Raw genomic sequence first — 15607 nt, forward strand, 5'->3', positions numbered from 1 at the left:
ACCATGCTGCATTATGTGTAATTCCAGATCCCCTGCCTTGCAAACCCTAGCTAAGTGAATGTTTAACAGTCAAACATGAGCGTTAGATGTTTTTGTGACCTAAACTTATCAAGTTTGACTGTTAGCATTCATGCTGACTAGAGTAGTATTTAACCCCACTGCTTTACACAGTAGTTTAGATTATCACTAGTTGATTCTGCAAGCATCATGTGAAATGTGCTATAGATTTCTTGCATGCAATTCTTAGGTAAACCATTCTAGCAGATTGCCATAAAACTTTCAACCACACACCTGATCTTCTTGGCTTTTAAATTATAGAGGTGTCCTTTTTACATCCTGCTTAGTAAGAATGTGAGTTAGACCATCTGACTTTAAATTATAGGGTCAGTGTCTTGGCTTTTTCAACTCCTCTTTGTTTCCATGGTGATATTTGATAAATATATCTAATTTCTCTATCTTTCATGCACCAAGTTAGCAGGAGTCAAAAACTTAGTTCAGACATCCAGAAAATGTTATTAAAATACAATTTCAAACCAAATATGAAAGAGTTGTAAAGAAAGTTGAGTTTGCTCAGTATGTAGAGCTGAAGATTGTCCATCAAAAACAATGTTCTCCATGACAGTTTGACAGTATTGTCAGTCAAGAGGAATGTTTTTGATCATTTCACAGAACTGGCCATTAAGTGGAATGTTCTTCGTGATGATTTGACAGAACTGTCTATATCAAGTGGAATGTTCTCTGTGATGATTTGACAGAACTGTCTATATCAAGTGGAATGTTTCCCGTGATGATTTGACAGAACTGTCTATATCAAGTGGAATGTTCTCCGTGATGATTTGACAGAACTGTCCATGAAACTGAATGTCTGCTTGATAATTTTAAAGAACTGTCTACCAAGAGGAATGTTCTCTGTGACGATTTGATAGAACTGTCCATCAAGAGGAATGTTCTCTGTGACGATTTGATAGAACTGTCCATCAAGTGGAATGTTCTCTGTGATGATTTGACAGAACGGTCCATCCAGTGGAATGTCCTCCATGACAATTTCTCAGAACTGTCCATCAAGTAGAATGTATTCTATGACAATTTCTCAGAACTGTACATCCAGTGGAATGTTCTCTATGATAATTTCTCAGAACTGTCCATCAAGTGGAATGTATTCTGTGACAATTTCTCAGAACTGTCCATCCAGTGGAATGTTCTCCATGATATTTTCACAGAACTGTCCATCAAGTGGAATGTTCTCTATGCTAATTTCTCAGAACTGTCCATCCAGTGGAATGTTCTCCATGATAATTCCTCAGAACTGTCCATCAAGTGGAATGAATTCGATGACAATTTCTCAGAACTGAAAATCCAGTGGAATGTTCGTCATGACAATTTCACAGAACGGTCCATCCAGTGGAATGTCCTCCATGACAATTTCTCAGAACTGTCCATCAAGTGGAATGTATTCTATGTCAATTTCTTAGAATTGTCCATCCAGTGGAATGTTCTCTATGACAATTTTTCAGAACTGTCCGTCAAGTGGAATGTTCTCTATGACAATTTCACAGAACTGTCCCATCAAGTGGAATGTTTTCTATGTAAATTTCTCAGAACCGTCCATCAAGTGGAATGTTCTCTATGACAATTTCACAGAACTGTCCATAAAGTAGAATGTTCTCTATGACAATTTTTCAGAACTGTCCATCAAGTGGAATGTTCTACATGACAATTTCATAGAATTGTCCATCCAGTGGAATGTTCTCCATGACAATTTCACAGAATTGTCCATCAAGTGGAATGTACTCCATGACAATTTCTCAGAACTGTCCATCAAATGGAATGTTTTCTATGACAATTTCACAGAACTGTCCATCAAGTGGAATGTTTTCTATGACAACTTCACAGAACTGTCCATCAAGTAAAATGTTTTCTATGGCAATTTCACAGAACTGTCCATCAATGGGAATGTTCTCCATGATAACTTCACAGAACTGTCCATCCATTGGACTGTTTTCTATGACAATTTCTCAGAATTGTCTGTCAAGTTGAATGTTCTCCATGATAATTTCACAGAACTGTCCATCAAGTGGAATGTTTTTTATAACAATTTTTCAGAACTGTCCGTCAAGTGGAATGTTCTCTATGACAATTTCACAGAACTGTCCCATCAAGTGGAATGTTTTCTATGACAATTTCTCAGAACCGTCCATCAAGTGGAATGTTCTCTATGACAATTTCACAGAACTGTCCATAAAGTAGAATGTTCTCTATGACAATTTTTCAGAACTGTCCATCAAGAAAAATGTTTTCTATGACAATTTCACAGAACTGTCCGTCAAATGGAATGTTTTCTATGACAATTTCTCAGAACTATCCATGAAGTGGAATTTTTTCTATGATAACTTCAAAGAACTCCATCCATTGGAATGTTTTCTATGACAATTTCTCAGAACTGAACTGTCCATCAAGGGGAATGTTCTCCATGATAACTTCACAGAACTGTCCATCAAGTGGAATGTACTCCATGACAATTTCACAGAACTGTCCATCAAGTGGAATGTTTTCTAAGACAATTTCTCAGAACTGTCCATCAGGTGGTATGTTTTCTAAGACAATTTCTCAGAACTGTCCATCCAGTGGATTGTTTTCTAAGACAATTTCTCAGAACTGTCCATCAAGTGGTATGTTTTCTAAGACAATTTCACAGAACTGTCCATCAAGCGGAATGTTTTCTAAGACAATTTCAAAGAACTGTCCATCAAGTGGAACGTTTTCTAAGACAATTTCACAGAACTGTTTGGAATGTTCTCCATGATATTTTCACAGAACTGTCCATCAAGTGGAATGTTCTCTATGCTAATTTCTCAGAACTGTCCATCCAGTGGAATGTTCTCCATGATAATTCCTCAGAACTGTCCATCAAGTGGAATGAATTCGATGACAATTTCTCAGAACTGAAAATCCAGTGGAATGTTCTTCATGACAATTTCACAGAACGGTCCATCCAGTGGAATGTCCTCCATGACAATTTCTCAGAACTGTCCATCAAGTGGAATGTATTCTATGTCAATTTCTTAGAATTGTCCATCCAGTGGAATGTTCTCTATGACAATTTTTCAGAACTGTCCGTCAAGTGGAATGTTCTCTATGACAATTTCACAGAACTGTCCCATCAAGTGGAATGTTTTCTATGTAAATTTCTCAGAACCGTCCATCAAGTGGAATGTTCTCTATGACAATTTCACAGAACTGTCCATAAAGTAGAATGTTCTCTATGACAATTTTTCAGAACTGTCCATCAAGTGGAATGTTCTACATGACATTTTCACAGAATTGTCCATCCAGTGGAATGTTCTCCATGACAATTTCACAGAATTGTCCATCAAGTGGAATGTACTCCATGACAATTTCTCAGAACTGTCCATCAAATGGAATGTTTTCTATGACAATTTCACAGAACTGTCCATCAAGTGGAATGTTTTCTATGACAATTTCACAGAACTGTCCATCAAGTAAAATGTTTTCTATGGCAATTTCACAGAACTGTCCATCAATAGGAATGTTCTCCATGATAACTTCACAGAACTGTCCATCCATTGGACTGTTTTCTATGACAATTTCTCAGAATTGTCTGTCAAGTTGAATGTTCTCCATGATAATTTCACAGAACTGTCCATCAAGTGGAATGTTTTTTATAACAATTTTTCAGAACTGTCCGTCAAGTGGAATGTTCTCTATGACAATTTCACAGAACTGTCCCATCAAGTGGAATGTTTTCTATGACAATTTCTCAGAACCGTCCATCAAGTGGAATGTTCTCTATGACAATTTCACAGAACTGTCCATAAAGTAGAATGTTCTCTATGACAATTTTTCGGAACTGTCCATCAAGAAAAATGTTTTCTATGACAATTTCACAGAACTGTCCGTCAAATGGAATGTTTTCTATGACAATTTCTCAGAACTATCCATCAAGTGGAATTTTTTCTATGATAACTTCAAAGAACTCCATCCATTGGAATGTTTTCTATGACAATTTCTCAGAACTGAACTGTCCATCAAGGGGAATGTTCTCCATGATAACTTCACAGAACTGTCCATCAAGTGGAATGTACTCCATGACAATTTCACAGAACTGTCCATCAAGTGGAATGTTTTCTAAGACAATTTCTCAGAACTGTCCATCAGGTGGTATGTTTTCTAAGACAATTTCTCAGAACTGTCCATCCAGTGGATTGTTTTCTAAGACAATTTCTCAGAACTGTCCATCAAGTGGTATGTTTTCTAAGACAATTTCACAGAACTGTCCATCAAGCGGAATGTTTTCTAAGACAATTTCAAAGAACTGTCCATCAAGTGGAACGTTTTCTAAGACAATTTCACAGAACTGTTTGGAATGTTTTCTAAGATAATTTCTCAGAACTGTCCATCAAGTGGAATGTTTTCTAAGACAATTTCACAGAACTGTCCATCAAGTGGAATGTTTTCTAAGACAATTTCACAGAACTGTCCATCAAGTGGAATGTTCTCTATGACAATTTCACAGAACTGTCCATCAAGTGGAATGTTTTCTATGACAATTTCACAAAACTGTCCATCAAGTGGAATAATTTCTAAGACAATTTCACAGAACTGTCCATCAAGTGAAATGTTTTCTATGACAATTTCACAGAACTGTCCATCAAGTGGAATGTTTTCTATGACAATTTCACAGAACTGTTTATCAACTGGAATGATTTCTAAGACAATTTCACAGAACTGTCCAACAAGTGGAATGTTTTCTAAGACAATTTCTCAGAACTGCTCATCAAGTGGAATGTTTTCTAAGACAGTTTCACAGAACTGTCCATCAAGTGGAATGTTTTCTAAGACAATTTCACAGAACCGTTCATCCAGTGGAATGTTTTCTAAGACAATTTCTCAGAACTGTCCCATCAAGTGGAATGTTTTCTTAGACAATTTCACAGAATTGTCCATGAAGTGGATTGTTCTCTATGACAATTTCACAGAACTGTCCATCAAGTGGAATGTTTTCTAAGACAATTTCACAGAACTGTTCATCAAGTGGAATGATTTCTATGACAGTTTGATAGAACTGTCCATCAAGTGGAATGTTTGCTATGCCAGTTTCACCGAACTGTCCATCATCTCCTTGATGATTTTACAGAACTGTCCATCAAGAGGAATGTTCTTGATGATTCCACATCAAAAGGAATATTTTCTATCATGACAGTTTGACAGAACTGTCAGTTATGAGGAATTTTCTTCATGATAGTTGGACAGAACTGGAAATCAAGAGGAGTAACTGCATAACAATTTGACATACCGTATTTTCCCGAATTAAGGCCCCCCTCTAATTAACGCCCCCCACCCGTTTTGGAGGGGAAAAAAGTCAACAAGAACGAAAAAAAATCACCTACCTCATTTTTATAAGTCCACATAATAAGTAATTTACAGTAAGTATCCAATGTATTAAGAATTAAACACACTTTTAAACAGTACATGTACCGTAAATCCAAAACGTTTATACTAAGTACAGTACGTATCCAATCATCAAATAGAAAATTAAATGGTAAATCCATTTTCGATTTGTTTTTGCACCACCCGCGAACAAGCTTCCTGTCGACTTTAAACAAATTTGCAGCAAAGTGTTAACCTTTTCTTCGGCAGTTTTAATAACTTTTAATTTAAAAGCCGATACATAAGCAGCGTGTCAAACCACTGACATTGTGTATTGCTACCCGCATGTACTAAGGAAAATATTATCGGAGTACACAGCTGTTTGGGTATGATGACATAATGTGTAATGTCGCGAGCGTGTCACGGAATACATGAGGTACCGTATTTAAATGCATAATTTTAAGACACACTGCATTAAATTGGATGCCAGATAATTACGTTTTGGGGGAATTAAACAACACAGAAACACTTTACAGTTGGTTTGAACGATGTTTTTAAGTTTTGTAAAAAGTTTAATTTTTTATTTTTTTACCTCAAATGAACGCCCCCTCTTTGGAAAATGTAACGCCCCGGGGGCGTTTATTCGGGAAAATACGGTAACAAAAGACAGCATGCTTTAATCATTAGTGTTCTACCTCATGTTGTCAGTAAAGTTGGCAGTTACCTGCGGAGAACAGGTTTGTACTGGTACAAAATCCAGGAACACTGGTTAGGTTAACTGCCAGTCGTTACATGACTGAAATACTGTTGAAAAACAGCGTTAAACCCAAAACAAACAAACAAACATGTTGTGAACAGTCAGTACAGGTACAGAATATAGGAACCCAACCACCATTATATAACTGAAACACTTATAACTGTGGAGTTAAACCTATATAAACCAAAAACATCCAAGCAAACAAGTTTTGAATTTTTGAAAACCTTGTCTAGCTGTCCTGTATCATAAACATTTATGTAGTTATATGTACTTAGTTTGATAGTGAAAATCCATAGTAAATGCACCCCATCAGTTTTGTGTTTGTGAGTTATCTTGTGTAGTTGTTTTGTGTTTTATTTTGCTTACAGTTTAGTACAAAGTGAAGTGTGAAGATCTAACATGCTTGGCTAACATTGATGTGCTTTGAGCTTTATTTTCTGAGCTGTTAGTGCCATGAATTGATGTGACATTCCCTTCAACTAATACAATGAATGCTTGTTATTTGTAGAGGGTTTCCACCACACAATGATAATGCTGAACCAGAGGAAGATATCTATGGCAACCTGTCTGACATGGCCATGTAAGTACACCAAAGTTCAGAGTTCATTCCCACATACTGTCATGGTCAGATGAAATTTATAATCAAAATAAACTGTTTTTTGTTCACTTTCCATCAACAGGGGGATAATGTTGCGCTCTTGTTGACCGGTCTGCTCATCTTTTGATAGACAGTATGGTTTCCTATCAGTAACAAGAGAATGCTTTGAGGATGATTGGCTCCTATGATCAGTTCATGGCCCTATTTATTTTTGACAACTTGAAGGTCAAAAGTTTAGGTCAAAGTGACCTTTAAACTGAGTGTGAGAGCTGTTTCCGATCAATAACTGGAGGCCTATAGCAGTCAGTCTTCATTGGATGATTGCATGTTGTCACTAGATGACTTCTGATAAATGACACCTTTTGTATTTGGGGTCAGTATGAACAAGATCAATTTCACAGTGACCTGGAAACCGTTTCAGATCTGTAACTAGAGAATGCTTTGGTCTAGGACTGACAAACTGCTTTAAATGATCCCTTTTGTTTTAGGGGTCAATATATCAAAGGTCAAGGTCACTTTACACTTGACACTGAAAATAACACACCTGGTGACCTCCCACGGGCCATCATTGGGGCATGTTTGTTAATAAACAGCTCTTATCTATATTCATGTTCTTGTTTACTAAATAAACATTGATTGCAGGTATGTCTCAACCTACCATTTGCAAAGAGTTAAAATTGATAGAATAGTTGAAACATTTCAAAATGAAAAGAAGCTGGACTTACTTGAAATTTGATTGTTATATATATAACCTGACATCTATAATGTGTTGAATTTAGAATTCAAAATTTTGTAATTAAGGAAGCGGGTAGCCTCTATTTGGTTTGTGGAAAGTTTTTAAGCGTTTTGCTGAAAAATTCAATACTAACTAACACGGTTAAGCATTGATGTGTAGAGCTTATATTGTGTTGGTATTTCAGGAATCAGTTGCCCTGTAGTGACCAGAGTCCTTGCATGTGTTAATCTAATACTTGTTATATTACTAGATTTATCTAGCAGAGAATAGAGAAACATTTTGACATTAAAACAAAATGCCTGTACACTATCCATACCTACAGGATTGCTGAATGGATTTCTTTTTGATTTGTTTAGAAATTGCTGTATGTTAGAAGAGTGGCCTTTATTTGTTAAGGAATCTTGGCTTATTATGATGACAGGGACCATGTGGGCTGTGTTTTAGAATCAAAAAGATAAATTGGCTAGATAGTCCAAAGGGCTTATTACTATTTTTGATTAACTGAAGCTCAATAAGTTCCTTCCATCCCAGGAACTTGTCACAAACAGCTTCCTCCCCCTGTTATTTATCAAATTTTGAAGGTTTGTCAAGCTTTTGTAATTTTTTGAATCTTAGATGCATTTTTGAGTACTGTAGAAAGCATGGTGTTTTGTAGAAAATTAGAAAAGTTGGTATGTTTTGAAAGGTTATTTTATTTAGATTTATTACATTAGTTACAGGAAAGTTTCATATTAATTATAGAAAAATGAAGTTAATGCGAGTACAATTAAATTCTATGATAACAAGAACTCAGTAACTTCAAGTTTGTAATTTAGTTCCTGTATTATTTACTTTTTAGCTTGACTAAGCTCTTGTTATATGTATATTGTATTTATTTCTATTAATAGAAACTGATGTAAGATCTATTTATAGATTCAGCGATGTTCCAGAGGAGCAGGAAGTTCTACATGTAGCAGAAAATGAAACTGAAGAAAAGATTTATGATGATTTATGCTCTTTAAAACGTTCCACTGGGTCACAGGTACAACAGACTCGTCATGATTCATGTGAACATTTAAGAAGCGTAAAAGGCAACAAGATACAAAAAACATCTTAAACAGAAAAGGGAAAATTTTTTTTATGGATTTGAGTTTGCTAGAAAACTTCTACAGTTGTTCAAAGTCTTATAAAGTTATTGCTTGACTGGGTATGAAAAGTTTCATGATTAAACTTTCAAGGTTTTATGCAAAGTATATCTGCCGTTGAAATAAATTTGGCTCCCTGTAGCAGCTGCTGAAATGTTCCGTCTTGATTAAAATACTGTAAAATCTAATGATTTCTTGGGCAATGAATTTTGTAGTTTCTGCAACATGAATTTTTAAAGATACAGTAAATTGTTCATTGGCATTAAATATCAAGATAATGATACAATAAAAATCTGAAGATACTGATACAATAAAAATTTGAAGATATTGATACAATAAAAAAATGAAGATATTGATACAATAAAAATCTGAAGATATTGATACAATAAAAAAATGAAGATATTGATACAATAAAAAATGTCAAGATATTGATACAATAAAAATCTGAAGATATTGATACAATAAAAATCTGAAGATATTGATACAATAAAAAAATGAAGATATTGACACAATCAAAAATGTTAAGATACTGATACAATCAAAAATTGAAGATATTGATACAATAAAAAATTGAAGATATTGGTACAATCAAAAATGTCAAGATACTGATACAATAAAAATCTGAAGATATTGATACAATAAAAATCTGAAGATATTGATACAATAAAAAAATGAAGATATTGATACAATCAAAATTGTTAAGATACTGATACAATCAAAAATTGAAGATACTGATACAATAAAAAATTGAAGATATTGATACAATCAAAAATGTCAAGATACTGATACAATAAAAAATGTCAAGATACAGATACAATCAAAAATTGAAGATACTGATACAATAAAAAAATGAAGATATTGACACAATCAAAAATGTTAAGATACTGATACAATCAAAAATTGAAGATATTGATACAATAAAAAAATGAAGATATTGATACATAAAAATGTCAAGTATTGATACAATAAAAATCTGAGAATTGATACAATAAAAATCTGAGATATTGTACAATAAATCTGAAGATATTGATACAATAAAAATGAAGATATTGATACAATAAAAATCTGAAGATATTGATACAATAAAATCTGAAGATATTGATACAATAAAAAAAGAGATATTGACACATCAAAAATGTAAGATACTGATACAATCAAAATGAAGATATTGATACAATAAAAAATTGAAGATATTGGTACAATCAAAAATGTCAAGATACTGATACAATAAAAATCTGAAGATATTGATACAATAAAAATCTGAAGATATTGATACAATAAAAAAATGAAGATATTGATACAATCAAAATTGTTAAGATACTGATACAATCAAAAATTGAAGATACTGATACAATAAAAAATTGAAGATATTGATACAATCAAAAATGTCAAGATACTGATACAATAAAAAATGTCAAGATACAGATACAATCAAAAATAGAAGATATTGATACAATCAAAAATTGAAGATACTGATACAATCAAAAATGTCAAAATACAGATACAATCAAAAATTGAAGATATTGATACAATAAAAAGTTGAAGGTACTGATACAATAAAAAATGTCAAGATACAGATACAATCAAAAATTGAAGATATTGATACAATAAAAAATTAAAGATATTGATAATAAAAAAATGAAGATATTGATACAATCAAAAATGAAGATATTGATACAATAAAAAATTGAAGATATTGATACAATAAAAAAATGAAGATATTTATACAATCAAAAATTGAAGATATTGATACAATCACAAATGAAGATATTGATACAATAAAAAATGAAGATATTGATACAATAAAAAATTGAAGATACTGATACGATCAAAAATGAAGATATTGATACAATCAAAAATGTCAAGATATTGATACAATCAAAAATTGAAGATACTGATACAATCAAAAATGAAGATATTGATACAATCAAAAATTGAAGATACTGATACAATAAAAAATTGAAGATATTGATACAATAAAAAAATGAAGATATTGATACAATCAAAAATTGAAGATATTGATACAATCAAAAATTGAAGATACTGATACAATAAAAAATTGAAGATATTGATTCTGTCAAAAAGGAAGATATTGATACAATCAAAAATGTCAAGGTATTGATAGAGTTAAAAAGGAGCCCAAGTCATACATAACTGTTTCAAGTTAAATTAGCTCATATACTGGAATGTTTACTGTAAATTTGAATCACTGTCTTTGAAAAAAATAAAAGTTTATATAAGTATCTTGTCGCCTTTAATGCTGAGCTTTCAGGGATAGAAAGTTGTACAGCTAGAGGCAGACAGGTAGATGGATATTTATCAGGTAGTTACAGGTAAATGGTACCTTTTCAGGAGATATTAAGGCTAGGACTTAATTGATGTACAAAACTATATTCCTTCTGTATACTGTTAGGAAGCTCATCTGTCATATTTTGTTGAAAAAGTTAAAGAAATGCATGTTTTTTACCATGTGTTCAAAAGGCATTTTCTGAATTCAGCTCTAACTTAGGACAGTTAGTTATTTGGAAACCATTAATATTTGTTAGTAATTTTATCTTTAAACCTTGAAATCTATAAATTGAATCTGTCCATGAAATTGCAGTTTTCGTCCAAACCATCAAAATTTATGTCAAAAAAAATTATTTCACAATGTTGGTTTTCTGTCTAGACCTCTTGAAATTTGAGGTAATGTCAAGACAAAAATGATTTTGAAATTCCAATGATCATGTAAACAAGTACCAAAATGGAGGCCTTATTGTTAAAGAAAGGCTTGCAGTCTTGAAATGTTCTAGAAATGAAAGAAGGCATAGAGGTTAAGCTGTAGATAGGTCATTTCATTGTATAGTTGGAATAGTTTTGTACAGAATGATGTCAGTCCCCTTTAGAAAGTAGAACGAGAAAGTAAGTTGGGGCCAGTTGTAGTCATAGACGCCCGTGTCAAAGAAAAAGTGCAGTTATGCAAAAACTTTTGACAGGGTAAGTTTTGTCTTTGTCAGGAAAGAATGTTGCTAGACCATTTATATATGATTTATACAAATGAACTTGAATTCTCACTATAGGATAAGCAGTACTTTTATATTGATTCTGGTGCTCAATGATTTATTGGATAAATGGTACTTTTATATTGATCCTGATGCTCAGTGATTTATAGGATAAACAGTACTTTTATATTGATTCTTGTGCTCAGTGATTCATAGGATAAACAGTACTTTTATATTGATTCTGGTGCTCACTGATTTATAGGATAAACAGTACTTCTGTATTGATCCTTGTGCTCAGTGATTTATATGATAAACAGTACTTTTATATTGATTCTGGTGCTCAGTGATTTATAGGATAAACAGTACTTTATTGATTCTGGTGCTCAGTGATTTATTTGATAAACAGTACTTTTATATTGATTCTGGTGCTCAATGATTTATAGGATAAACAGTACTTTTATATTGATCTGTGGTAGGATAAACTGATTGGACTCACAATGATGTGTAGGTTAAACAACCCTTTAATAATTCTGGTGTTCAGTGATTTAAAGAAGTTTAAAAAGTCTCTAAGCTTTATTCTGTCCTTACCAAATCAAAATCCAAATTTTGAGAGAAAAGTTGATGCTGTAAAACCTTTATGCCTGTTGCAATGGTTGGAACTAAGTGTGCCAATTGTCATATGCAAATGAGAATATTTTGAGATGTTTGCATAGAAATAGAGAGTAAAGGTTCCTAGATAATAAAGCAGTTCAGAGACCAGTTCCGTAGCTCAAACATTGGATTGGCTGTGTCTGTGCAGAATCTCACAATTGACCAATGGCAAGACTGCAGTCAGACTGATCTCCAAACTCAATTTGATAATCCTAGATTGTTGCCAGAAAAGTTTAAACCTGCTTCATTAAACCAGTTTAGGAAGTTTTACATGTTGAATACAGATATTTTGTAGAAAACCATGGCATTGGAATTCTATTGCCAACAGAGGAATGGTCAAGCAACGTTCTATCCATGTGTTATTGTTATATTGTATCTGTGACCCAGGTTTGCATGTATTAATCTTAACTTTCAGTTGTGTTTCAGATCCATACTTTGTTTGCATTCTTTTCTTAGTTCCACCCACTTGTGTTTGAGTATATTGAGATGTAAGCATGCCTGAAAATTTTGAAAGCAGGTCCATTATAAACAGTTTATTGAGAAAATAAAAGTAGATACGTTTATATGTATTCAAAATAACAAAGTGATAAATTATGGACTGGTGTCATGTTTGGCATACCAAAACAGTTCCAGTTTTATTGGTTATTTAAATACATCTTCAAACAATGTGTGTCTTACATTTCGAATGGTTGTATGCCAGTTTTTATGAATTGCATGTGAACTGCCACATGAGATCACCTGCAGCATACGGGTAAAAAATATTGTATGCCCTCTAATTTGAGCAGTTTTTATCCAATGTTCACAAAACTTGGTCACAATGTTTATGGCATAATATATTGGCCAAGTTCAATGTCTAGCTGGATCCTGTAAGTCCCTGGAATTATGATCCATGAAGTACTCAAAATAGCGAAAAATTGACTATGTCTTCTCTCTGATTTGAGCAGTTCTTATCCGGTGTTCACCAAACTTGGTCATAATATTTATGGGCATAATATCTCAGCCAGGTTTCAGAGATTGTTTGATAACAAGCTGGATCCTCCAAGACTCTTCAGAGTTATGACCCTTGAATTACTCAAAATTGCAAACACGGACTGTGTCTGCTCTAAGCAGTTGTTCTCCAGTGTTCACCAAGCTGGGTCGCAATGTTTATTGTTATGTCTGTTAACCATCCAGATTGTTCCAGTGACTCTGGAGTTACAGCCCTTAAATTACTAAAAAGATGTGAAAATTTACAAATGTCCACTCTCTAATATGAGTAGTTCTTATCCGGTGTTCACCAAACTTGATACAGTGTTTATGGGCAAATATCTCGGGCAAGTTCAGTTTTAAGTTACGGCCTTTAAATTGGGAAAATTGATATTATTTTCTTAGTAACTCTTATCCAGTGTCCATCAAACTTAGAAAGTTTGGGCCAAATCTTGGCCAAATTTTATAACTAGTTGGATAATCATTGCTGCTCTGGAGCGATGGTCCTTGAATTTAGTTGAAATTGAGAAAATTGACAACTGTCCATAAGTAGAGTATTCTAAAAGTCAAAATTAATTTGCTGTGATGGGTGTGTATTTTGACAGTTTGGCAATCTACATTTTCAACCAATCAGAAAAAATTACATTTTGAATGGTTTTGCTAATATTATCAGACTGGCTTACATTTCTATTTTATAGTTCAGTGTATTACAGGTAGATCACATGAAATGGTCAGAATATGAAAAATGTTGTTTTCCTAGAATAATGTGAGATCTGTTGAAATTAACACAACACCTAAAGAATGCTGTTTTGTTCAATATGTTTCTTATTTTATGATCGTTTTGCATAATTGAACTTTGACCAGGACATGTGAACTGCTGAAGTATATACTGTTTGTTCCCTGACAGAGTATTGCTAGGTAGTGATTATAATTTTATCTTGAATGACTAATTTGATATTAGTGTTGTCTTCATATTTTCACGAAAGTTATGATACTTGTGTTTTGAGATATTCATTGAATATTGCTTATCATTGTTTGGAAAGCAGTTAAACCGAATACAGTTTTATGAATTAACTTGTTCTTGTCATTTTGCTTTTGCTTACACTCAAATAATTATTCTGGCTTAGTTAGCCTGTCTGATTCATGTGTGAAGCTGTCAGTTACCCGGGTTGGGAAGCTGTCTTTTATTTGGGCTCCCTCTCTGACTTGTGTTTTAAGTTGTCAGTTACCAAAGTTTCTGGTCTTATTCTTGTTGGAAGCTGTCAGTTATGAGGATTCCCCATCTGATTCATGTGGAAAGCTGTCATTTACTTAGGGAAATTCCCTGTCTGACTCATCAGGAGCTGTCAGTTACGTAGGTTCCCTGCCTGATTCATGTGGGAAGTTGTCAATTACCTGGGTTACCAGTCTGATTCATGTGGGAAGTTGTCATTTACCTGGGTTACCAGCCTGATTCGTGTGGGAAGTTGTCAGTTACCTGGGTTACCAGCCTGGTTCATGTGGGAAGTTATCAGTTACCTGGGTTACCAGTCTGATTCATGTGGGTAGTTGTCAGTTACCTGGGTTACCAGCCTGATTCATGTGGGAAGTTGTCAGTTACCTGGATTACCAGCCTGATTCATGTGGGAAATTGTCAGTTACCTGGGTTCCTGACCTTATTCATGTGGGAAGTTGTCAATTACCTGGGTTACATGCCTGGTTCATGTAGGAAGTTGTCAATTACCTGGGTTACCCGGCCTGATTCATGTGGGAAGTTGTCAGTTACCTGGGTTCCTGACCTTATTCATGTGGGAAGTTGTCAATTACCTGGGTTACCCAGCCTGATTCATGTGGGAAATTGTCAGTTACCTGGGTTCCTGACCTTATTCATGTGGGAAGTTGTCAATTACCTGGGTTACCCAGCCTGATTCATATGGGAAGTTGTCAGTTACCTGGGTTACCAGCCTGATTCATGTGGGAAGTTGTCAATTACCTGGGTTCCTGGCCTGATTCATGTAGGAAGTTGTCAATTACCTGGGTTACCCAGCCTGATTCATATGGGAAGTTGTCAGTTACCTGGGTTCCTGACCTTATTCATGTAGGAAGTTGTCAATTACCTGGGTTCCTGGCCTGATTCATGTAGGAAGTTGTCAATTACCTGGGTTACCCAGCCTGATTCATGTGGGAAGTTGTCAGTTACCTGGGTTCCTGACCTTATTCATGTAGGAAGTTGTCAATTACCTGGGTTCCTGGCCTGATTCATGTAGGAAGTTGTCAATTACCTGGGTTACCCAGCCTGATTCATATGGGACATTGTCAGTTACCTGGGTTCCTGACCTTATTCATGTAGGAAGTTGTCAGTTACCTGGGTTACCCAGCCTGATTCATGTGGGAAGTTGTCAGTTACCTGGGTTCCTGACCTTATTC

The 15607-nt window shown here is 34.2% G+C and overlaps 1 protein-coding gene across 10 annotated transcripts in view; it reads left to right on the forward strand.

Moving 5' to 3' along the window:
- Positions 1-15607, forward strand: part of LOC123543477 (proto-oncogene vav-like) — a 106525-nt gene that overhangs the window by 25262 nt on the left and 65656 nt on the right. For 8 of the 10 annotated variants that reach the window (XM_053524500.1, XM_053524497.1, XM_053524492.1 and 5 more), the window contains exon 4: positions 6654-6725. In XM_053524500.1, coding sequence (XP_053380475.1) covers positions 6654-6725 — 72 coding nt within the window. Of the gene's footprint in view, positions 1-6653; positions 6726-8391; positions 8501-15607 lie in introns of all 10 variants that reach the window. The other 2 variants (XM_053524495.1, XM_053524496.1) reach the window with 2 other exon arrangements.

Source organism: Mercenaria mercenaria, chromosome 15 (assembly GCF_021730395.1).
Source record: "Mercenaria mercenaria strain notata chromosome 15, MADL_Memer_1, whole genome shotgun sequence".
Classification (NCBI taxonomy): Eukaryota; Metazoa; Mollusca; class Bivalvia; order Venerida; family Veneridae; genus Mercenaria; species Mercenaria mercenaria.